Source organism: Nicotiana attenuata, unplaced genomic scaffold, assembly GCF_001879085.1.
Source record: "Nicotiana attenuata strain UT unplaced genomic scaffold, NIATTr2, whole genome shotgun sequence".
NCBI lineage: Eukaryota > Viridiplantae > Streptophyta > Magnoliopsida > Solanales > Solanaceae > Nicotiana > Nicotiana attenuata.
In genome coordinates this window covers 301,402-325,961 of record NW_017671025.1, presented here as the reverse complement: position 1 = coordinate 325,961, position 24,560 = coordinate 301,402, and the positions used below count along the sequence as shown (strand labels likewise).

General features: G+C 36.3%; 1 protein-coding gene and 1 long non-coding RNA gene across 3 annotated transcripts in view; one reads left to right on the top strand and one right to left on the bottom strand.

Annotated features, from left to right (window-relative positions):
* Positions 1 to 1,512: 1,512 nt before the first annotated feature.
* Positions 1,513 to 24,462, top strand: LOC109205348. Of its 2 annotated transcripts, XR_002064654.1 has the most exons (5): positions 1,513 to 1,737; positions 2,144 to 2,216; positions 8,375 to 8,466; positions 21,890 to 23,104; positions 23,243 to 24,462. It is a non-coding gene; the product is annotated as an uncharacterized LOC109205348 (long non-coding RNA). The 2 variants fall into 2 exon arrangements; XR_002064653.1 differs by having other exon boundaries at positions 21,890 to 24,462.
* The window catches only part of LOC109205347 (MADS-box transcription factor 23-like), a 42,593-nt gene continuing 26,633 nt past the window's right edge, over positions 8,601 to 24,560 (bottom strand). Inside the window, exons 4-9 of the mRNA XM_019368062.1 lie at positions 15,936 to 15,997; positions 9,643 to 9,742; positions 9,522 to 9,563; positions 9,345 to 9,428; positions 9,052 to 9,203; positions 8,601 to 8,961 (exon numbers count right to left, since the gene is read on the bottom strand). Of these exons, the coding sequence (XP_019223607.1) occupies positions 8,946 to 8,961; positions 9,052 to 9,203; positions 9,345 to 9,428; positions 9,522 to 9,563; positions 9,643 to 9,742; positions 15,936 to 15,997 (456 nt within the window). The 3' untranslated portion in view covers positions 8,601 to 8,945. The remainder of the gene's footprint in view (positions 8,962 to 9,051; positions 9,204 to 9,344; positions 9,429 to 9,521; positions 9,564 to 9,642; positions 9,743 to 15,935; positions 15,998 to 24,560) is intronic.

The window sequence follows — 24,560 nt, the reverse complement described above, 5'->3', positions numbered from 1 at the left end:
GTTGCATCAAAGGATTTCAATCAAGAAGTTGGAGTGGACAATTAAGACTTAGTGCTGTTAAACCTACCACAATAAGAATTGTCCTCACTTTTTTTAGAAATGAAGAAGGGTCCATGTGGAAGCATTGACAAGACGAAAAAATCGATTGTGGTACTAACTTGTGGTTTAAGCTATAACAATGTGGGGAATTCTGAAAGGAGCAAAGGGAGATTATGGCAGGTGACACTAGAAGAGACACAATTATCAAAATCAGTAGGGAAGAAAATTTCGAGTTAGAACAAAACTTGGAGCTATTTTTCCATGGTTTGAGGAGGCATCAATGAAATGTGTTTAAATATGATATTATGATGATGAAAAGTGAGTCGTGAAGAGAATATAAATAGAAAAAGTTGAGAGATTAAAGAAATTTAGAGATACAAGTTATGATCCATAGCCCTATGGTGTTAGTTCAACAAAAAAGTATTACAATGCAGGATGTGTGTAAGGCACATGTCAAGAGTTTGAGTTTGAGTATGAATGAAGGATGATGTTTGGTGTTTAAGTGAATAATGATAGAAAAAAAGGGAGGCATCTAAACTAGGTAAAAGAGAAACGAACACATTTCTTATCTCAATTGGGTGAGAAGGAATTTTCTCTAAATTTCTCCTACTCAACTAGTATCACCCATTTATCCCAATTTATGTGAGAGTGTTTGACATGACACAAAGTTTAAAAGACAAAAATAATTTCTACACTTACCGATGGAATACTATTTTGTAAACTATAGTAGAAGGAGGTGAGCGATTAATTTCTGATCGGCCAGGAAATTGAAGCTGCTAAATGTTTGACGTAATATATAACACTTACATATAATTGGTCTTTAATTGACTTGATTTCACAATTTTTTTGCTATCCGTGGAAAACAACTCAAATAAAAATTAAGATGAATTATGTTAATATGCTATTTAAAAAAAATATGTACATCTTTTTAGATCATGTAAAAACGAATATGTCACAATTTTTTATAGTTAACCTTTTAAAAATAATACTGTAATCTATTCGTTCCAAAAAGGATAAACTTATTACTATTTGATGAGTCAAACAAAATTTTTTGATCATATTTTTCACATAGTTTTTAAATATTTTAAATTATTAACTATTGTGACTTATAGTACTTTTTGTATAGTTTTTAAATATATAAAATTTTATTTTCAAAAACATAAAAAATTCATGTCTGAATTTACACTGAAAATTAGTAACTTTTACTATCGTAACTCGAAAAGGTTCAAACAAATTGAAATTGAGGGAATATGAAAACTGTACTAGTTAAAAAATATACACTTCATCTGTTTTCTTTTTTGTTTTAGCAGTCTATATTTATAATTACGATCTTTTGAGTAAATTCTTAAATATATATATAAAAATTAGATTAAAATAAAATCAATACTCGCCTGATAGTTACAGACTCACAGTAAAGCATAAGAACACGGGCTTTCTCAATAAAATAAATAATCACCAGTTGGGCTACCTTGAAACAAACAGCAGCAGTCCCCAGAGAATCAAAAGGAATCCTCAAACAGGTTTCCTGAATCAAAATACACAAACCAAATCTAGTGAGGGCACCCCCACCACGCCCCGCCCCAATTTCTCTAGCCCCTGCCCCACTCTCTAGTCTCTACTCCGGGTTCACGCAGATATTTTTCATCCCCTCTCTATTCATTGTTCTCTCCTCTCTTTCCGTCTCCCTGAACTTAACTGGTGGGTAAATATATTCTCCCGTTTCTCTTTCTGCTGAAAAAGCCATTGAAATGACTTATTTTTCTTTCAATTCTCAGTGCATCTTCATTCATCTTCTCCTCAAATTGTCCGATTAGCTTTTCGATCACTCACAACACTATGAAATTGCAATTTTTTTGGCCATTAATGGCGGTGGTTCATTCACCGCTTTTCTGTTTTGTTTCTAAGTAATATAGAAAAAATCTTTTTTTAGTATCATATGCTAAACGCAATTTTCATCTTTGCTTATAGACTGACTACGTTTTGCGATACTTTTGCTATACGTTTCATGTTTTCTTTTCATCATAGGAGTATAATTTTGTTCAACTTGCTGATCAGAATCGTTTTTCGTTTTGCTTTTTCAATTTTCTTTTGGAACTTTTCTCAGATCATAAGTTTTTAGAAGATACAATATGTACTCACTCCCAGCATTGCGGAAATGCCGTTGCTTCGTGTTTCAGGTGCGTAATGCTGTTTCTATCATATTTATTACATATTTAAATTAAATATATGTTTCAATTAGTTTATTCTTTCTTCTTTGCAATTTTTTTGGTTCACAAAGCTTTTCCTTGCCGAGTTATTGGGTTTCGTTTCTTTAATTACGAGGTCCATAAGCATCTTATGTTGGTTTTAGTGTCACATTTGATGTACTGTTGCTAATTAATTTCGCTCTAGTATTTCATAGAAAGAATCACTTTAATGTTTCTCGGTTGAATCTGTGGTGGCTCCATATTTGTTATTGCATGTACCCTTTTTTTTTTGGGTTTCTGCTGCATTTTTTCTTTTGTGGCACTAATTCATCACAAGAAATAGATACTAGTAGTAACTTTTACCTTATGGCATGTGAAATATGCTTCCTGCCTGTGTGATATACTCTTAGTGCCGCTGTCTTATGGCTTCTCCTGGGAACTGTGTTATGATCTGCATTACGTTTTGCCTTCCTGTTAATGTTGTCATGAATTATGGTGTTATTGATCTAAAGTGTATCCATGCTACATCATTTAAAATACAGACCATTTTACCAGTATAATGGCCTACAGTAGAAGTTGAACTGAAATACCACTTGGCAATCTAAATAAAATCTAGTAACACCATGTTAATTTTTACCCATTACTCTAGGAAAATAATGTTCAACATTAACTAGCTTTGTTCCTCTAGAATTGCTTAGAGATCATATTCAAAGCGATTTTCCTCGTGAAATGGCTTGGCTACCTAACCTACTTTTTTGTATTTAAACACATGTACTAACATTAATTAAGGATTTTTGAAAGAAAATTAGGGTTTTCATTTTACAGTTCGAGGAGAGACCAATAAACTCATATTCCCTCCGTTCTACTTTATATTATCCTATTTTCGTTTTAGTCAATTCCAAAAAGACTGACCTCTTTCTAAATTAAATGTGACTTCTCATTTTGCCCTTTCTTAGAAGCTTTTGTAGCCACAAAAACGTTCCGGCATATTTAAGATCAAAAGTTTCAAAAGTATTATAGCCACACAAATGTTATGACATATTTACGATCAGAAGTTTAAAAAATCTTCTTTTCTTTCTTAAGTTCTGCGGTTGAAAAGGAGGAAGTATTTGACATGAGCCTATGAAAACAGAAGTGAGTAGTTGAGGAGCATATGGGAGAATTGAAGGGGCAAGTGAAAAAGGTTAAAGAGAGTAAAGTATGTAGAATGCAATATAAGTTATGATCCAAAAAGTATAAGTTTTTTATGCTAATTATGAAAATATTAGTTATGGATCCATGTGGGATGCATAGGGATGGGCTAATAGGAGAAGGAAGAGATAGATAGAGTCGGGTGAGAGGAGTGAATGCCTCAAGTATAAGGGGCATTATCAAGGTGGGGTTAAAGGAGAGATGTATGATTAGTGTGCTTGCAAGAAATAAAAACGAAAAAAATACCAAAGTTAATTATCATAAGTGTGTGAAAACATAAGAGTGAGAAGTGAAATGATATGCCTAGGAGGAGATAAGAAGGGATTGTGGTGTTATAAGACATGTCGATGTTGAAGTTTCGAGATGTGAGGAAGGAGATTCCACAATTTTTGTAATCTTTGAAAGTGTGGATAGTTCATTCGAGTGAGATTGATGGGTTGGCAAGTGAGGGGTCAAAATGGAGTTTTGAGAGGAGATCTCATTGGTGATGCTAGGATGGGGTAATGTGAGATAAATCGGGATTTCAATGCAATAAGACTCCCGGAGTAAAGAGAGGAATGTGAGGCCAGTATTTAAATTCCAACATAGGCAAAAATAGTAGGTGATTATTCTCCTATACATGTGCTTATAGGAGATGACTGAATGGCAGTTACTTGATGGATTAGTCGAGTGCATGCGAACTGGCTCGAACATTAACGTTTTAAAAGAAAAGAAAGAGGTGGTATGCCATTCCTTGGGCAATGGGAAATTCCCGATGTAATCAACTCTCTCCCATTTGTTGACTTTCCCATGGCAGCTGTTAAATTTATCTGGTCCACAACTGAAGAGTCAATCAAGGCTCGACAAGTTTCTCATACAACCGTCTGGGATGGGATGTTGCTAATATTCATCCAAATCGCTTCTTGTATGCTAATATTAAACCCTATATTGATTTTGTAGATTGTAGCAGAATAAGGAGTACCCTTCCTAACAATTAGAAGCGATCGGTGCTGGATGGATGGAGGTAGTACCATATCCAAAGGGATCCTCTTTTTGTCTGGCGAAGGAGTTGAAGCGGCCTAACAAATTATTTAAGGTGGACCAGAGAAGTACTTTAGAGGATAAAAATATAACAAGGGAACTGATGAATGAATTTGGACAATTGGAGAGTAAAGAGAGAGGGGGCTTAATTAAGAGGGAAAAATTAGGAAGTATGAGGTAAAAGAGTAATTAGCTAACATGACACTGACAGTCACTCAAGCATTAAATGGAGATAAAATATGAAGATATTGTGGTTGAAGAAGGGTGATTATTCTTTTTATCTGTTAGCAATTGCTAGTCGGATGAGGAATTTTATGGTCACAATAAAGGTGAAATAGGAAGAATATGGAGAAAAAGGAAGTAAGAGGAGTTATTGAGTGAAGATAATGTGGACATAAAACTCTAAAGAGAGTGGATTTTAGCAACATACGGAAAGAAGAGGCAATCAGTTGGAGAGGGAGTTCTTATTGTTGGACGTTTGGGGGATGTTGTTACTGTTCATGGAAGTGCTCATCAAAGCTAAAAATAGAGTTGTGATTGGGGGTTATCTAAGATCCTTGTAGCTAGCATGGAAGGCTGGACCAATGAAGGGATGTTTCATCTTCTTTTGCGGACAGTACTCTTGCATATTATGACCTCGAGGCGCATCAACTCCGCTACTTGAAAAGCACATAATTATCTAGGTAGCTTTTAGTCTGAAGATAGACATGAAAGAGTGTGAGATAAGTCTAGTGGGTAAGGAAGATAACACAGAGCAACCAAATGAGATCCTATTGTATGGTTGGTTCCCCTTCTGTCGACTAAATGCAGCTTATTATCTAGTTCTTATAGCCTTTCCATGGTGTAAATGGTAAAGTTACATGGGTATTGCTCGGTATTCTTTCTCCTTATCTTTATAGGATTAAAGCTTTGATTTGATGTGCTATTTTTTCTTTTTCATTGGACAGTTCTTTTTGGTCCTGATTATGTTGAACTGTCATATTTTCCTATCGTTAAACGTAGTCTTATCTTGAAATGGATTTTTACCATACATTTGGTGGCTAATGGGGTGTATTAGCATTTTGCTAAATGACAAGGCAGTTAGTACTTAGTTCTATTTGAGCTGGGCTGGATTCCATTCCATGGATAGTCCCGGATGTGATCGAAATCTTTAGTGCATTTGTTTAATCATATCCTTGAATAAAGTGCATCATACATGTTCCTAGTGATTTTAATTGAATAATTCCTCTGCTCTAGAGTACAACGGCTAAAGTACCTAATTCTTTGTGTGGATTTAAACATAGATTCTTCAAGTCTTTGAAATGAAATTTACATAGTTGGAAACTGCATAAAAGGTACTATAGGTCACAAAAGTTAATAATTCAATATATTTGAAAGGTTTTAAAAAAAAAGGGGGTTGTGGTCAAAGAACTCCCAAAATAGTAAAGTGGACCTTCCCCCCCCCCCCCCAAAAAAAAAAAGAAAAAGAAAAATGTGATAGAGAAAGTAATAGGTTTTAGAGGGATAGAAGAAATAAATTAGATACATTTTTTAGTTTTTACTGATATAATTTAGTTACAGTCATGCAACAAAAACTGACTTTTTACCACATATTCAATATAATAGATTTCATATCTTAACTGTGAAATATGATTCAAGAATAACCAAAATGGTTATGATAGACATCAAGATGACAAGATCATAATGCTATTGCTATACATTGTTTGTTTTATGCTTTTGAACAAATGAACGTGCATCAATGCACGTGCGGAGCTAGGGTGGCGAAAGGGGGTTCCCTTCGCCGGAAAATTACACTGCATATATATGGTCAAATTTTTTATGTAGATATATTAGGTATCGAATCCCCTTGGCCTCTCTGCATGTCTACTTTTTTGTTTTTTGAATCCCCTTGGCGGAAATCCTAGCTTCGCCACTTGTATTCGTAGCTCATACCAACATATCACCATAATACATTTTCTTTTCTCTTTCTTTTCTTTTTGTAGAGTATTTCTGCCTCTATTCGTTTGAGTCTGTGCCTCTTATATCAATATGGTTCAAGTCCCAACTCCTCCCCAATTGTACTTCACTCCCTTCTTTTTTCTGCCAATCTCCTTTTCTGTGGAAAAGGAGAGCTCGTTCACAATAAGCGTCAAGTTTTGGGAAGTAATAAGCTGGGCTAGCTTTCGGTCTCTGGTTCAACTACCTTGAGTAATGCCAATTTTTTGGAATGGTTGAAGTGGGTTAAAACATATATAAAGTTTAAAAAAATTTCTGAAGCTCATAAAGAAAGGGGAAACAAAGCTTGGTGATTTGACCTCATACTAAATTGTAATGGCGCCTCAAATTGAAACTTAAGGCAGTACAAATGAAGTTCAGGAATAAGGTTACTACACTATTTCCTTGCCTGTACCGTTAATAGAATAACATATTAATGTTATGGTCGTAACAGTGCATACTAGTATATGTACCTTTCTGTAGTTTTATTTACTTTTAGACCCTCTAAATAAGATTGCACATTTGTTATGTTGCTAAATTCTCATGATGACCTAAAAATTTTCATGATGACCTTCAGTTAAACCATGATAGAACTGAAAATGAAGGATTCAAGGGGCTTAACTTAGCTTACTATATAATATATATATAATTAAAAAAGGACAATTTGAAAGAACCTCAATATTGGCATCTCCAAGAGAGAACCATGCCATCTTACTGAAATATGGTGTATAGATCCTTGCTCTGTTCAAGGTCTATCCTTGTCCTGCCTGTCAGGGAATTCTTAATTTGTTGCTACATTGATGTAAAGTGTTATTTAGTTGAGATACTGCAGTAACACTAGATGGTCCATTCTTTTTCCTTGAGTCGTGTCAGTTTCCTCTGAATTTGTTCGATTCTGCATCTTTATGAACCTTACTAAACTAGCTGTCTTCATTTTTATCCAACTGCTAAGCCGATATGAAACCTTATCTATGCCTCTTTTGTTTCTATTTGTCTGGAACTGAGAATCTTTGGCTAAAAGAGATTGTTTAATTATGTTTTGTGTTCTCAGCGTTTGAAATTGCTGCTGCTGCCATTGACCTTTGGTTGTAATAAGTTTTCCAACCATTTTTGGTATTGGCATTGTAAAAGATGCTCAATCGTGCTGATTATTCCACTAAAAACTAAGAAGAAACTTCTCCTTTTTGTTTATTTTACACAATTTTCTGCAATTTCCCGAGCAGGTGGGATCATATTCTTTGGTAACATTGCATGCTTGCAGTTTTGCTGTTTGAAGAGAAATTCAAATTTCTAGTTTTAATTCCTTTACCTTGTATTGTAGTACCTGTACACACTAAATTTTGATAAGCTCCGTGTGAAGTTTTTGCTTCTTTTTTTTTCCAATTCCCTAGTTTCTTATTCACTACTCAATATTCCTTCATTCACGTTCATGTAAACTACATCCAGATAGCAGTTGAATAGTCTTTTGTGGTTAAGACTCTACACCTTTTAGATGACTGTCTTCTGCCTATATGTATTTCCTGAAGTAATACAGAAGACTTCTGTCTGAGATGAACTTTATGATCAGACAGTTCATGACCTAAGCACGAATGCTTTCTTGTTAATTTAAGTGTGCAATCCGTTGCTGTGCAAATAGATAATTTGGTGAGACTTTGTCTGGTGTAGTATAGAAATTGTTGTTGATTGCGCATGCCATTCATGTCGGTTTAGCATTGGGATCCTTGTGATCCAGAAATAACTTGTTTAAGAAGCATTTACTATATTTCTTATTTAAAAAAAAAGCTCTTACTGTATTTGGCAGCAAAGAATGTAGTACTCAAAATTGTGAAGCATGTTTCATATATTGTTTCCTGATATAATTCTTTCTATACATATTTAGTCTTCAAGCTCAAGATCATTCATTCTGAAATTCCTGGGAAGAGCATTACTAATGTAAATTCGTAACGTGTATTTTTCTTTTCCAGTTGAATGCTGAAATTTGACATTGGTTTGTAATGAACTTAGTTTGTCCTTTCTGAAGACTATTGCATGCAAAGCATATTGATGCAACTTTGAGGTATGTCTTAATGTATTAAGTTGCTTAGCTCAGATCTGTACCGTTTGCATGTGGTGTGTTTCTCAAGGAATTTCTATGAGAAGCTACTGTTTTGTAAAACCTTTTCTGCTTACATCTCTTCGCTATTGCTCCTGTTTTAAGTTGTCAACTATTTACAATTATTTCAAAAGTGTCAAATCAATTATAATCCTAGCATATATGCATACACATCATAAGCATCAAGTGTCAGAAAGATAAAGAACTTAGAGATACTGTGCCAATGTATTCTTTTATTTGTTGTTATTTTGACTTAAGTAGCTGTGCTAAGGATTACCTCACACTTGTCAAACTTGCTGACATTAACCATATGAAGGGAAGATTTTTTCCTGACATCCCTGGTTCTATACCACTACTACCATTACTAATTAAAACATAGCTTTCTAAGCACGGACTGCTTCTTCAACATGAGAACTCAAAACTCTACGAGTCTGGATTTCCCGCTAATGCAGCTGTAGCCTGCAGCATGTTCCAGTTAGATGATAGTCAATGATCAAGGTAGTGAGCTACCATTATGCTTCCAGATAAAGTATATGAATAAGAAATTACCCCAATTCGGTAGTTCCTGATGTGTCATAGTTTTGTTGCTGTGGCTGGCTAAGCTGGAGATGTACAGGAGCGTGGGGGTCTTCATTAATGCTTAAACTGTTCGGAGCAAGGGCATTTCCGCCCACTCCATTTGCATCTCTATTTCCATAAACCTGAAGTTCAACACAAAATGTACACACAATTTGCTAGAGTTCTAAGTAGAATGGTGAAACTTTTTTACATGGTATATGAATACGGAAGGAAATAATTGTTCTTGAAGCGCAGTGAAAGCTCTTAGTGATGTACATGGATACCTTTTTATACAATTCCATATTTTCTTGACGAATTAGGTTCACCTTCTTATATAGTTCCATGTTTTCTTGATGGATGAGGTTTCCCTGCAAGGAAAAAAAGTAAATTTAGCTTCTTTAATAGTTATCCTTTTTAGAACAAATTGAAAATAGAAGTCACTGCATTTTATGTTGATTGACCTTTCGGTTTAGTTCTTGTATCTCATCAATCAGAATTTCATCCTGTAGCAATGAAGGTTGAGTTAGTTCTTTCTTAGTTCATATAAGATGGTGCACATTTGATGGATCTGGAAGTTCGTACTTTTCTCACACGAACACCACGGAGACTCATTTCCAGTTGGTTCTCCAAGTTCTGTAAATCTTTGACGCTCAGACCAGAAAGCTCTTCACCCATCATTTGTCTATAGTGCATAAATAAACTGTTAACAAACATGCGACTTCAACAGAAAAATTGATACCTGACTGACTAATTTAGATATACATCCCATTTCTAACAACCGTTACTTCTCGCTTCTTGTTTTTTTTTTTTTTTTTTTAATGTTAAACAGCTTGAGGGTTTGGGCTTTTGCAGAAATCGATAACACCATTTGAGATGGGCTTATTATTGGCTTTTGCACTCCAACATTGAGAGGTTTCTGAGTTTATCTAGTGTAAACACCTCTACAGAATCGTTCAGTAAATTGCATGATTCACTGCAGTATATTTTGCAAAATGTAGTATGCTTTAGAAGCCCATGCTAATACTTCTAATCATAAGAGACAAGAGATACTGAGTGCTGCTTGATACTTTAACGCCTTGATGTGAGGGATAATGGTAAAGATATTGTAAGGATTATGCTCACGGAATGCCTCATCATTTTGATTGGAATACCACTAACCTCAAATAATCTGAGTGTCCTTTCTGTTAGCACTTACAGATATAACCTTCTTATGGAGGATCTAGAGCGGATATCTCTGTATCATCTGCTATTTTGAAAACTGAAAATGCTACCAGCTATCTAGTGGCACTTCCTAGCAAGGTGGCTGATAATTTAACCCTTAATTTCTTGCACAACAAAAGCTTTTTTAGGGAAATTGGTGATTATCCTAGGGTTTGCCTAAAGCAATAAAAAACAGAAATGAGAAAAAGGAACGACAAGTTAACTTTTTTAACAATAAAAAAGCAAGTCAACTATTTCATTAGCTTAACTATAAACTAAATGAAATGACAACAAACATTTAGAATTAGTCAACTATTAACTAATTCAAATGAAAACTTGACTTCTGGGCTCCAAAATGACGAAATAAGTTGAAATGGAAAGGTCTTCAACATATAATTTAGGAGGCAAAGTACTAATAGAACTATAGGATTGAAAGATAGATAGAAATGACAGGAAAGAAGAGTACAACAACAACATACAACATACGCAGTGTAGTCCCACAAGTGGGGTCTAGGGAGGGTAATGTGCACGCAGACCTTACCCCTACCTTTAAGAAGGCATAGAGGTTGTTTCCGGTAGACCGTCGGCTCATGAAAGATAAAGAGAAGGTGCAATAACAAGCAAACCAATCGGAAAGCCGAAGCGAAAATACAAAACTAATACTAGGTAATGCAATCAGATAGCCAAAGCGAAGGTAATAAGTAATAACAGAAGTCTTGGAAGACGAAAATACACGGAAGGCACTAAATGATGTACTAGAGCTACCGTAACAAACAAGGACAACGTTTGACTACCTAACCTTTTACCTTTATTTTCAACCTCTACGCCTTCCTATCCATGGTCATGTCTTCAGTAAGCTGGAGCAACGCCATACCTTGCCTAATTAACTATTCCAATACTTCTTCGGCCTGCCTATACCTTTTTGTTGGCCCTCCAATGGCAACCTCTCACACCTCCTCATCGGTGCACCTGTGTCTCTCCTCTTCACATGCCCGAATCATCTAAGTCTCGCGTCCCGCTTCTTATCTTCCACAGGGGCCACGCCCACCTTGTCCTGGATAACCTTATTTCTAATTATATCTAACCTGTATGCCCGTGCATCCATCTCAACATCCTCATTTCAGTCACCTTCATCTTTTGGACATGAGACATCTTGACTGGCCAACACTCCGCTCTTTACAACATAATCGGTCTGACCGCCGCTTTATAGAACTTATCTTTAAGTCTTGGTGGCACATTTTTATCATACAAAACACCGGAAGCGAGCCTCCATTTCATCCACCCCTCCCCCCCCCCCCCAAACCCCAATACGATGTGTGACATCCTCGTTGATCTCCCCATTCCCTTGTATAACTGACCAAAGGTACCTGAAACTTTCTCTCCTAGGATGACTTGTTAATCAAGCCTCACGTCTTCGTCCACTGCCTGAGTTGCACCACTGAACTTGCACTCCAAGTATTCTGCTTTGGCTCTGCTCAACTTGAAACCTTTAGACTCCAGGGTCTGCCTCCAAATCTCTAACCTCTCGTTTACACCACCTCGCGTTTTGTATACAATGTCATCTGCAAATAACATGCATCACGACACCTCCTTTGAATGTGGCCCGTCAGTGCGTCAATCGCCAGGTTAAATAGAAATGGGCTGACCCCTGGTGCAACTCCATCACAACTGGGAAGTGTTCCGAGTCCCCTCCCAGTGTCCTCACACGAGTTTTAGCTCCATCACACATGTCCTTAATAGCCCTAATGTATGCAACAGGAATATGTCTAGTCTCCAAACATCTCCACAGAACCTCCCTCAGCACTTTATCGTAAGCCTTCTCTAAGTCTATGAACACCATATGTAAACAGAGGAAAGAAGAACAGGTAATTTTTTTTTTTTTGCTCGGAATGTGTTTTTAGGAATAGGAACGGAGGAAGGAAGAGGTAGTTAAGTTCGTTAAAACACAATGTTCTGTCCAAAAGTGGGTGAAACAAAGAAAAACAGGAAATGCCGTAGTGAAACTTTTGTAGCATTAAAAGAAGTCTCAGGATTATGAACAAAATAAACTATTAAAGGAATTAGTGTCAATTAATACACATTCTTTTTGTATTTCCTCACTCCACCAATTTGAAGACAGAAAAATAACACTCTGCTCTCCTTTTCTTTCTTTTTCTCTACATCATCTCCATTCTTCTCTTTTCCCTTTTCTCAATCCAAAGATCAGTGTTAAATAGTTTAAGTAGAGTAATGGAGGAAATAATTCATTTAGCCTAGTTACTTTGTTGATGAATTCAATAATATACTGATATTATGGGCAGATTCCCATATGTATCCAAATCCCCGGAAAGAGCATTTGGTCATCAATACTGTTTGAGATACCATACATTCTCTAAAAACAACACATCCCTTATGTAAATACCATAACCTGTCCAAGTTTTAATGGGTTTGGGCTAGAACAATTTTGAAAATGGACTGTTTTGGGCTAGCCCAAGTAACCCATCAAAAATCATCAGCCCAAATGGACCCATGATGATGCCCAACCTTGATCTTAGAGTTTTACCTTGACCCATGTTTTGGAAAATATTTTCTAATTTTCCTATGTTTGGTTAGTTTAAGTGTTTGAAAAACATTTTCTTTATGTATTTATTTTTCTCCAATTGGAGGAAAATGTTTTCCCTATCAAGAGAAGGAAAAATATTTTCCAAAACTCTTTTTCAACCTTCCCCATCTCCACCAACCCTCACCACCCCGCCCCACCCGAATCCCCACTCTCACCCAACCCTACCCCTACCCCTACCCCCGACCCCACCCAAAATATATGAAATATTATTTAGAGTACTTTTTTTCATGATGTAGATAAAGTAATTGCTTTCATTTCAATAAAATGAATATTTTCTTTTCGTGACGTAGAAAAAGTATTTTACAAAATGAATACTTTCTTTTCATGATGTCAAATGATTTATTTAACTAATTGTTGTTGACAAAAATTATCATCAAACATGAAAAAATCTGAAAACAAAGAAGAAACACATTATCACAACAGAAAAAACAACAAATAAAATTTATTCAATAAAATAAAGGACGGGTACTGAGCTATTTTTTTAGGTATCACAATAAAATAAAGAAAGTACTCATTTTATTGAAATGAAAGAAAATATTTTTTCTACAACATGAAAAGAAAATATTATTTTTGTTGAAATAAAAGAAAATACTTTTTCTGCATCATGAAAAGCAAATACTCTTTTTGTTGAAACAAAAGAAAAATACTTTTTTTACAACATAAAAAGAAAGTACTCTTTTTGTGAAAAATAAAGTACTTTTTCTACATCCTGAAAAGAAAGCTTTTATTTTATTGAAAGGAAAGAAAATACTTTTCTACATCATAAAAAGAAAAGGCAGAATAGCCTAATAGACACTCATACTTGCATCGTTTTGACATCCCGGTCCTTCTACTTTACGAGTTTTCATCTAGACACCTCTACTTGATTAAAGTCAACTCTTTAAACGTCTCTGACCGTTGACCGAGCTTATGTGGCTTTGATATGGTTGAGATGGACAAATTGTGTGTAATTCACACGTGCAAAGAGAGTGATACTGCTAATTTTGATTATTACAAAAGGGTTAAAATCAAAAAAGAAGAAGAAGAAGAAATAGTTGAGAAATTAATCAAAAATAAATTTTGACAACCCAATCTCCTCCCCCATTTTCTGTTCTTCCTCAATTTCTCTCCCCCCCCCCCCATGTCGTTCCAAACCCCTTGTCCCCCTCCCTCTTTTTTCCTCGACACCACCAAAAACAATGGCTAAGGCTTCAAAACTCCAAAATCAGATAGAAATATATTATCTTTCTCTGTATTTTATCAAATTTTTTTATTTCTTGTTTCATTTTCTATATAATAAAATCCAATTGATTTCTCCATTTAACTTCTAGAAGTACCTTTGTATTCTTCTTCCTTTTTCTGTCAACTCAAAACCAAACTTTACTAAAAACAATGACGGAGGCAACGAAATTCCAATTAATTAGTTCTTCAGGTGATTTCGAAATGTTGGAGGTCCGTTTTGGGTTTTCCTTTTTCTTTTTTTCAAGGGAGGAAGATGAGATGGGGGATTTTATGGTGATTCCGACGGGTGGTTTTTAGAGGAAGGTGGTGGCTAATTTTTTTTTTTGTGTGGTTACCAGTGGTAACATTGGGGAGAAGTTAATGGGTGAGGATGTACTTATGGATGAAGAAGCGTTCTGGTGAGATTTGGAAGGACGATCTTCGGTGGGGGTTATGGAATGGTTCACGTGGTTCACGGTAGTGAGAAAAGAATGAGGTGTACTACGGTATGGTTCTTTGTTGGTGAAGGAGTCGTTTGGGATTTTTCTTCTTTTCTGTATAAAGAAAATATTTGCTGAGAAAATAAATGATGTGGCATAGTCTTTTTCTGATGTGGATGCTAATGTGTTATCCACTCGGCGCGATTGAGGGACACACTCGGTTAGATATGTTTAAAGGATTGACTTTGATCAAGTGGAGGTGTCTAGATGAAAACTCGTAAAGTATGAGGACCGGGATGTCAAAACGATGCAAGTATGAGTGTCTATTAGGCTATTATGCCAAAAGAAAATATTCATTTTGTTGAAATGAAAAAGAAAATACTCAATTGACAACATTAAAAGAAAATACTTTTTCTACAGCAGGAAAAGAAAGTACTCATTTTTGTGAAGAAGAAAAAAGTACTTTTTTGACATCATGAAAAGAAACTACTTATTTTATTGAAATGAAAGGAAATACCTTTTCCATATCATAAAAAGAAAATATTCATTTTGCTGAAATGAAAAGAAATTACTCTATCTAAAACATTAAAAGAAAGTACTCTAAATAATATTTTTATTTAGGTTAGGGTGGTGGGAGGTAGGTGGGAAGTTCTAATTTTCTAAGTTGCTCAGACTCGGGTGCGGGTATCCGATACAGGGACGGATCCGAGTATCGGATTCGGCAAAATCTAAATTTTAAGATTCGGGGGTGCGAATCCGAATATGGATACAGGTGCGGGAGTTCGGCTAATAAAAAATAGAGCTATAAAAATATTGTAAATTTTGAGAGATATTCTGTGAAAAACTTACATGAATATTGTAGAATTCAATCTTTCATTCTCCTAAATTTGTTTTATTTTTGATTTTGAGAATTCAAAATCTCAATTTCTCTCCCAAATTTGTCGATGGACTCGTGTCAAAGTGTCCGAAGTCAGTTGACCGAATCGGGGATGTATCCCGCTCCCGCTGCCGTCCCCGTCTTGTATCGGGACGGGGACGACACCAAAATCAAAAAATCCGCGCAACTTAGCTAATTTTACTAGTTTTTTATTATTCTGATCTTTGTTAGTATTATAAGACGAAGAACTGTTAAATAAAATTCTAAATCCAAATTGAGGAAAGAAATGATTTGGCATGAATTGACATTATGCCAAAATATAAGATAATTTTTATATATATGCTTGTTAAAAAGTTGAGAATATTGCAAAGATTTTGGGTCAATTTGGGCGTTGCTCAAATATCTCAAAAGCTACCGTGGGCTGACATGAGTTCAATTTAAGAAAATATGTGAATTGCTTCACACGCAAAAACATCCTTATTTTTATTCTATTGGTCATTGAACAAGTTATTAGTAGAAAGAAGAAATATATGTGATAGAGAACAAGAAAGTTTACCGATGATTCTCTTGCAAGTTTTGTAGTTGTTGCCTCATCATTGCCGCTTCCCTTTGCCAAAACTGCTAAGAAGAAAACATATTTCTTACATTTTGGATTATCAAGAACAAGAATAACATGCCTAGTGTGATCCCACATGTGGGGTTTGGAGAGTGTAGGGTGTACGCAGACCTTATCCCTACCTTGTGTGAGGGAGAAGTTGTTTTCGATACACCCTTGGCTCAAGAAAAAAATTTTCAGAACAGGTTCGAAAAATACAAGAGTAAAAAAGCTATGATGAAAGTACTGAAGAAAAGAAAAGTATTGCCAGCAAAATAATAAAGATAATCGAAATAAAAACACTAGTTGTATAAAATTGAAGAATAAGATAATAATAATAATACACGAATAAAGAGAACAGGGTGCTCTAAACTAGAACCACTACTCTCCCGCAAAAAAGAGAGAAATCGCTTGACTACCTACTAATATTCTACTCTAATCCTCGGCCTCCAAGCTCTCCTATCTAGGGTTGTCTTCAGTGGGCTGAAAATGTCTCATGTCCTGTCTAATCACATCTCCCCAGTTCTTCCTCGGTCTACCTCTACCTCTCCTAAGACCTATCACTGCTAACCTTTCGCACCTCCTCATTAGGGCATCTGTGCTCCTCCTCTTCACATGCCCGAACCATCTTATCTACTAAGAATCTTCATTTCCGCTACATGCATCTTCTGAACGTGTGAGTTCTTGACTGGTCAACACCCTGCTCCGCATTTTGGATTATCATAGGAGAAATTAATGGATATTGCTGCATGCTTCGAAAACTAGGTGCGATATCAATAGGAAACAAAGCTTTGATGTAATGGGTTCAATTTAGAGTAATGTATAGCCGTTCCCTTCTTTGCAGTCCAAGAATTAGATCCATGTATACCCTCAAGATTGTGTATCTTTAATTTATGAGCCTTTCAAATTAGGGTGAAAAACAAAATGAGCTAGGGTTACTTTCTTGAGTTTGTGTCCTGTCAATGATGAAAAAAAGAAGGAAAAATGAAATACACTAGCTTATGGTTCCGCTCTCCTCTATTTCACTACAACAACAACAACAAGAAGCCTAGTGAAATCACACAGGTGGGGTCGGGGGAGGGTAAAGTGTACGCAGACACTACCCCTACCTAATGAAGGTAGAGGGGCTGCTTCCGAAAGACCCTCGGCTAAAAAAAATATCATTGTTATCCCAAGGATTGGAGATCTGGTTAAGAATCCTTGTATACCCTGCTTGAATCAGTCTTAGTACATTGTTTATTGTTTCCTTTTCAATCCTACTATGCCTTTGTAGTTGTTGGCAATGATGTGTTTGGTACTCCTTATGAATGTCACTTCTCTTTTATAAGATGAAAAGGGAAAAGGAAGAACTTGAATTCTTTTGATTTCAGTGTTAAATGTGGAGACACTTGTTGTGGTTAATTTCTTTTATTTCAAAAGAAGAATCTGGTATAAATTAGGCAAATTCAAAATAATAGATGCATCAAATGTGATTAGAGGACGTAGGATATGAAACCTTATTGATCTACTTTGGCTTAGAGACAATTATATCTTAAAAAAGACTCTGTCGACATGCTGTCACTTCTTGTTTCTTGATTGCCTCATTGATAGGTTTCTCCTCTTTTCTCTTACATTGATGAAATGGTAGTGTTGTTTTTTATAAATAAAACATGAACTTTTTTTTTTTTGCGCTAGTTCAGATTAGGATTTTGGAAGTTCTCTGGTTCAGGCGCAAAGTTCGACAATTGGGAATTGAATGGGGATTCAAGTCTCAAACATTAGTAGATAACGTTACAGAGTCAAAAATACACTGACAAAGAGAACATTGTTGCTGTGTCTGTGAATCATCTGCTTTCTAGAATGAATCTTTGACCGTTTTCTTCTGTATCTCCTCACATTGATGAAAATGGGTGTTACCATAAAATTTCATTGTTTTTTCAGTTAGGTTTGGGGGGGGGGGGGGGATGAGATTTCTACTTTTGGTACAAAGGTCGACATGTAGGAAAGAGAAGAGGATTTGAGTCTTAACATGACTAGGACACATCAAGGTGTTGACCATGCAACCAAGCCAGATTGAATTCAATTTTTCTCATTTTTGTGGAAGACATATTGTAGATTTAGCTACATGACTTCTATTGTATATCACTAACAATTTGACGCATCTCTTACAAATTTAGCATGGACCCTACCATTGACTGGTTTCCTGATCAATACAATGCCTTAATATGGATTTGCTGTAGAGTGGCTTGAGTGATGTTAATTAACAGCTCCTCTTGATATTTTGTGGTATATTACTCCTACAAACTTGTGAAGAATTCTTCAAACCAATGTGTTTAAATGACATTTCAAAGGAGATTCAAACTTGAAGTAAAAGAGATAGCTACAAGGCATCTTTTTTATATTTGTTGCTTCCTACCTTCAAAAGTTTTGCTCCACAATATGCCATCAGCCATAGAAATATAAGTTATAGTTGTTTTGGGAGCCTTGAAGTTGATGGCCATAAACTCTGGTGTGTGGTACAGCACGGAGGATGCAAATTAAGCCTTCTGTTTGGTAAATGTGTAATTACAGTTGCCGCATAGTTACTCTATGTTATACTATCATATGTTATTCACACCTCGGTCCTAATTGTGCTATAATTTATTTGTAACTTCCTTCTATGTTTTGCACCATATGTGGGATTTTTACAACTGGATCTAGCTTAATTGACTGAGAGATAATCCTACTGAATAAATGAAATAGGACTCCACCATCTAATAGGTGCACAAGACTGATTTTCCCCTCTTTGCATGTAGTTTTTAGTTCACAGGAAGAGTTTGTCCCTTCATTTACCATCTCCTCTTGTACCTTTTACTATCAAAGTGAAATATGTGAAAGAAGAAGAAAAGATTTGATGTCTAATGTTATTGACGGTTTTCACTAGTATTGGTTATGTTGAGTCCGACCTAGACCAGCATAATGTAATGGTACTCACTCTTCGTCTATCCGTATCTACGTTGAAGATCTAATCTAATCTTAAATATTAGGCTTGTTATTTTATTTTTCCAGCTACATTTTTTTATTAGAAAACTTACAAAAGTAAGACTCTTGATTTTGTGTTCTAGTATGATTTCATTCTGACGCTTTTGAGATACCTCATGAAGTTTATTCTCCTGCTTGCTTCTGAAGATGAGTTGAACACAAGCCTATAACATGATCTAGGTTTCATGGTTTTGGACTTCAGCTTTGGAACTCCTATTTTTTTTTAATTGACATTTGATAGACTTATGGTAATTGAGAGGAGTTGAAAGTTATGTCAAATGCTAAGAGGGCCATGTTAAGGTGCCATTTGACTTAGGTGAGGAAAATTAGAAAACTATTCTGCATGTCTTTAGTATTTTGGCATTAACATGATGTAATACTGTTGAATTTGTTATCTCTTGTATTTCGATGTTGTATTTTATGAGGATGTAAAGATGGATGTGTGTGTGTACTAGGAGAGATAAAATTAGGAATGAAGTTATTCGGAACAAAGTGGTAGTGGTCTCCGTAGAGGACAAGATGCAGGAGTCGAGGATGAGATGGTTTGGGCATGTTAAGAGAAGAAGTATTGACGCTCCTGTTAAGAGGTGTGAGAGGTTGACCATGGCGGGTTTGAAAAAAGGTCGAGGCAGACCTAAGAAGTAATAGGGAGAGGTGATCAGACAGGAGTGGCGCGACTTCAGCTCACTGAGGACGTGACCTTTGATAGGAGGGTGTGGAGGTCGAGGATTAGGGTAGAAGGGTAGTAGGTAGTTGAGAGTTCCCCCCCTTTCTTACCAGTAGTACCGGTAGCACGCATGTACTTTCCTATTTCTCAGATTTATGTTACATCATCATGTTGCTTAGATTGTTTCAGTTATCGTATTCTCCTGTGGTTACTATTTTGGTAATACTTATTCTTTTCGCCCCCCTTTCTCCCCTCTCTTTATTTCTTTTTCTTCTTTTCCTCCCTCTGCTTCTTCTTATTCTTCTTCCTCTTTTCCTCCTCCCTACCTTTCTGAGCCGAGGGTCTATTGGAAACAACTTCTCTACCTTCACTAGGTAGGGGTATGGTTTGCGTACTCATTATCCTCTCCAGACCCCACATGTGAGAATATACTGGGTATGTTGTTGTTGTTGTATTTCAATATTGTATTTCAGGGGATTCTGCTGAACTTATCCCATGCATTTATTCATGAAGAGTTAAGACCGTAATTTCTCTACAATAGAGTTAAAGCACAAGGATAGACAAGTATGTGATCAGCACTTTGTTGATATCTATGTAGAATTTACATGCTTCAAATGATCTTTGTCTTGTTTCCCAACTTGCAATGAAGCTAATGGTAGACGACCGCTCCTATATGTTGATGGTGGTATTATGCAGAGAGAGGCTACATCTCATCCCACCGATGTTATAATAGTTGGTAGTGCTTGAGAACTTGAAAGTTTAGCATTAGCACTTTTGACAAAAGGTAAGCAAAAGGTATATATATATATATGTGTGTGTGTGTGTGTGTGTGATAAGTGAAGAGCTTATCTGCAAATGGAAAGAAATCATCTAGAGTAGGATTGAACAGAGATATTGGGTCTCTTTGAGGTGGCAAAACTGAATGGATACCATTGTCCCTCTCTATGGTAGCTGAGGCTTCTATTTGAGGTTTCATGACATTTAGGCAACTATGGCTTTTGTTAAGAATAATACATAAGTTAGTGTCGTTTAGATGCATGTTGGGGAGGAAGGATATTCGTCAGATTATTATTTAGGCTCTTTAGTCGTTGGTCATATTCAGTTTGCTTCATTTTTGTAGAGTGATAGTATGGCATGGGATGAAAATTAGTTTGTAGAATGGATTTCTTCTGGTCAGAGGTAACTATATAGAGTCTAACCACATCTAAGGCGGAAGGTTTCTCTGGTTATAGTTCTTCAATGTTATAGCCATATCCTTGGTTCTTATGTTCCTGTATTTGCATAATAAGTATTGCTTAGGTTTAGGGGCGGCAAACGGGCGGGTCAGATCGGATATGGGCAGGTCGAAAACCGGAATGCAAAAATGGATAAATTATCCGACCTAACCCATATTTAATACGGATAGAAAATGGGTTAACCGGCGTATAATGTGGATATTTATATTATCCATGGCTTCTTGAATATGATCACTTTGGGAGAATTTCTAATCTCCGAAATTTGGGGAACCCTCAATTTGAATCTTTACAAATGTAAAAGTTAAACCCATTAGTTATCTATTGGTTATCCATTTTCTAAGTGGATAATATGGTTCTCTTATCCATATTTGACCCGTTTTTAAAAAGTTCATTATCCAACCCATTTTTAATGGATAATATGGATGGATAACTGTTTTTTAATCCATTTTGCCACCACTACTTAGGTTCATGACATATGAGCAACATTTTTTTTACTTGTGCAGTAAGAAATTAGACGTGCCCCAGTTGGAGATTATAACATAGCTCTAGATGAGATCTTATGTTCTTGGATTTTGTGTACCGTAGGAAGTGTGTGCTGTGAGCATGAGTGCAGTATGTCATGATGGCAGTATTAACCCCTCAGCAGAATGCTTAATTATGTCCTAAACTATGTTAACCTATGCAGTCTTATTATTAAAAGGAGTCAAGTTCTGCTTCCATGATCAATCTTACGAGAAATTACCTTCCAATACCATATCCAAAGTTCCTTGCTGCACCTGAACTGATATGGCTCTCTGTGATGAAGATCCCCTGAATGGTAGACTAATCTACACTGCTTCAGTTTCACAGTAGTATCAGGGTGTGTGATTTCTGAACACAGGAAGGCCCAATGTTTCTCCTGTTTCACTTCCCATCACATTTCGTTTTCCTATGTGCCTGAACTGCATAATTCCTGTAATACTGATGTGTGAAAAATGAACTATTTTTTAATGGGAATTTTTATTCCTTTGCAGCATCTTGAAGACATGAAGCATAGTGTCCGACTTCTGTTTTTCCCTTCTGCAATTGCAAAGAAGGATTAGAGATTGATCTCCAAATTCTGAACAGATGACATGACAAAGACAGGTTATAGAGTTGGATACCTTGAGTGAAGCAGTGGTACCTAGAACCTAGTGCTATCCATGAATGTCATTATCTGCTTAATAACAACAAGAGGGACTGTGTAGAAATAAGAAGATAAGGTGCAGATTAACACCAACTGTCATCTTGGTAGAAAGTTTAGGACCGCTATCGTCTTCTCTTTTTTCAAAAAAGGTTTGACTCGTCTACAAAATAGTACCACATTCAAGTTTGACAAGTTAGGAGATGAGTGTGCCCTAGCTGACCATCATCAAGAAATGGACTTCACTGGAAGGAAATCATTATTCCCTCTACCACAAATTGAATCTCCTTGTTGAGTTGGCATGAAAATTCTGAAGATTTTGTTTGAGATTTTGTGGATACTGGTGGTTATAAGGGGGCCTGGGGGGATAAGCAATCTTTGAAGTCCGTCATACTAGAAGTTTTCCCACTATAAAGAACCTTTACACTGTAAAAGTAATTTAAAAGATGGCCAAACTTTCCTGTACAACAGAATTTGACAGGTTGCTAAATCCTTGAAGTTGATCTATTAATGGCGATCGTCGGTGAAAAGGTAGCATGTGGCCTTTATTCTAATCATGTGGCCTGTCAGTACCCTCAAGAGCTTGAAAAGGACAGTTCTATCCCTAACTATGATTTGATTCTAGACAAATGGGAGTCATAGTCCCCTATGTTGCTCAGACTCTCCAAAAATATTGCCGGGTGCGTGTTAGATCCTCCAAAAGTAGTGTATTTTTGGAGAATCCGACACGGGTGCGACATTATTTTGGAAAGTCCGCACAACATAGATAGTCCCTGATCTATTCTTTTATGTGACCTCTCTCCAGTTAAATCATGAATAGCTGAAGTTGCAGTACGTTCATACAATAGGTAGCTTTTCATGCCGCATCGTAATAATGGAATACTTAGTTCCTGTTCTCTGTCAATGTGTTGGATTGCCACTGGCTTATCGTGTCTTTTATAAAACACTTTGGAGAAATATTGCTATTGTCTTGTAAGATATCTTCGTTCCGTTTAAACCGTGTCTTCAACTTTAGCCTTCAGTCCAGCATCTTCAACGGTACATCTGACTGTAACTATGAGAATCTGTATGCTTCCTTCTTGCAGCATTTTGTTTATGTTTTTTTTGCTTTTGCCCCATTATCCTGCTCTCCATCTCCTAATTCTGATTAATTTGCTAAAATTTGCGGATAGGTGCTAATATCTTTTAAATCCTTTTCACACAGAGCTGTAAACAACAATGGCCCCAGGGCTTTGTTCTAGTGGTAAGAGCACAACCGATGATGTGTGGATTAGGCACCCGTCGCAGGTTCGAATCTTGCCTCAGACAAAGCCTGATATTTAAGTGGAGAAGGGTAGAGAGGCGGGCCCATCATATGCCGAGTTTTTAACCGTTTGGCCACCGAGGATCTCTCGGTAGTCAGGAAAAAGTGTAAACAATAATACACCACAATTTATGCATGTTGTAAAAAGAGGAAAGAGGAGAGAAACTCTTACTGAACTTCTCTTGTTAGAAAAGCTCTCGTGTCTTACTGAACATTTTTGGGTTAACATATAAGAGGGCTCTTTTTAATGGATTGAAGAATCCTAATTATTGGGGTTTTCAATTATGATATACTAGTTAATAGTTCTCTTAATAATGGCAGAGCATTAGGAGTAATTCTCACTAAGATCATTATGACACACTTTTAGACTAAATAGACTCCTTGTATCTTGGATAGGAGTTGAGCCAAAACTTTAGTACAGGTTCAACTCCTGATTGTTGCCGGAACAGTGGTCATCACCGAAAGGTCGTACTCACGGACTGCTATCGACACAGACAGAGAAACGCGCCTTGCAGCACATGGGAAAAATCATTTTTATTTAGCGGAAAGAGATTCTGGTGACACCAAATCTCTATTAAATCATGTAAGCTTGAATTAAAGTTGAAGGATAACAAGAAATTAATGGGGTTATTGCTGGCAAAGCCAGAGAAAAGTGACCGGAAGAGACGATGCCATCAGGATGGTTGGCTGAAAGAGATCAGCGTGGTGCCTCAAATGTTCTCTGGAAAGAAATGTGGAGCCTGAAAAGGCACAATGCTGCCTAAATGATGGCTGGAAATAAGAATAGTGCTGCCTAGAATGGTTATCAGAAAGAGGCAAGAGTAGTACTTAGATTTCCACAAATATCGTAGAAGCATAATATGCCTAATACCACATGGAAGGAGAGAGAGGAAGAGAAACTCTTGTTGGAACTGGTTGATAACATCAAGAGGGCTCCTTGTGGAAAAGTTTTGAACTATATATGAGATAAGGAAGTTTCATGTTCCTAAGGTTTCGTATTTACTACATGATATAATCACTAAGGATATTTTCCATATTATTCTTATTGATCCTTGTAACTTTCATTGATAATATAATCATTACCAAATTCTCTACTATTTAATTATTCTGTTAACTTTGAACATCTTTTTTTTCTTATTATAGTGGTGTCCGGGTCAATTTGCTCGCACCTTGACTATCCCACCGAAAAGCCTGCTGCAGCCCACCGTATACGTGTCGC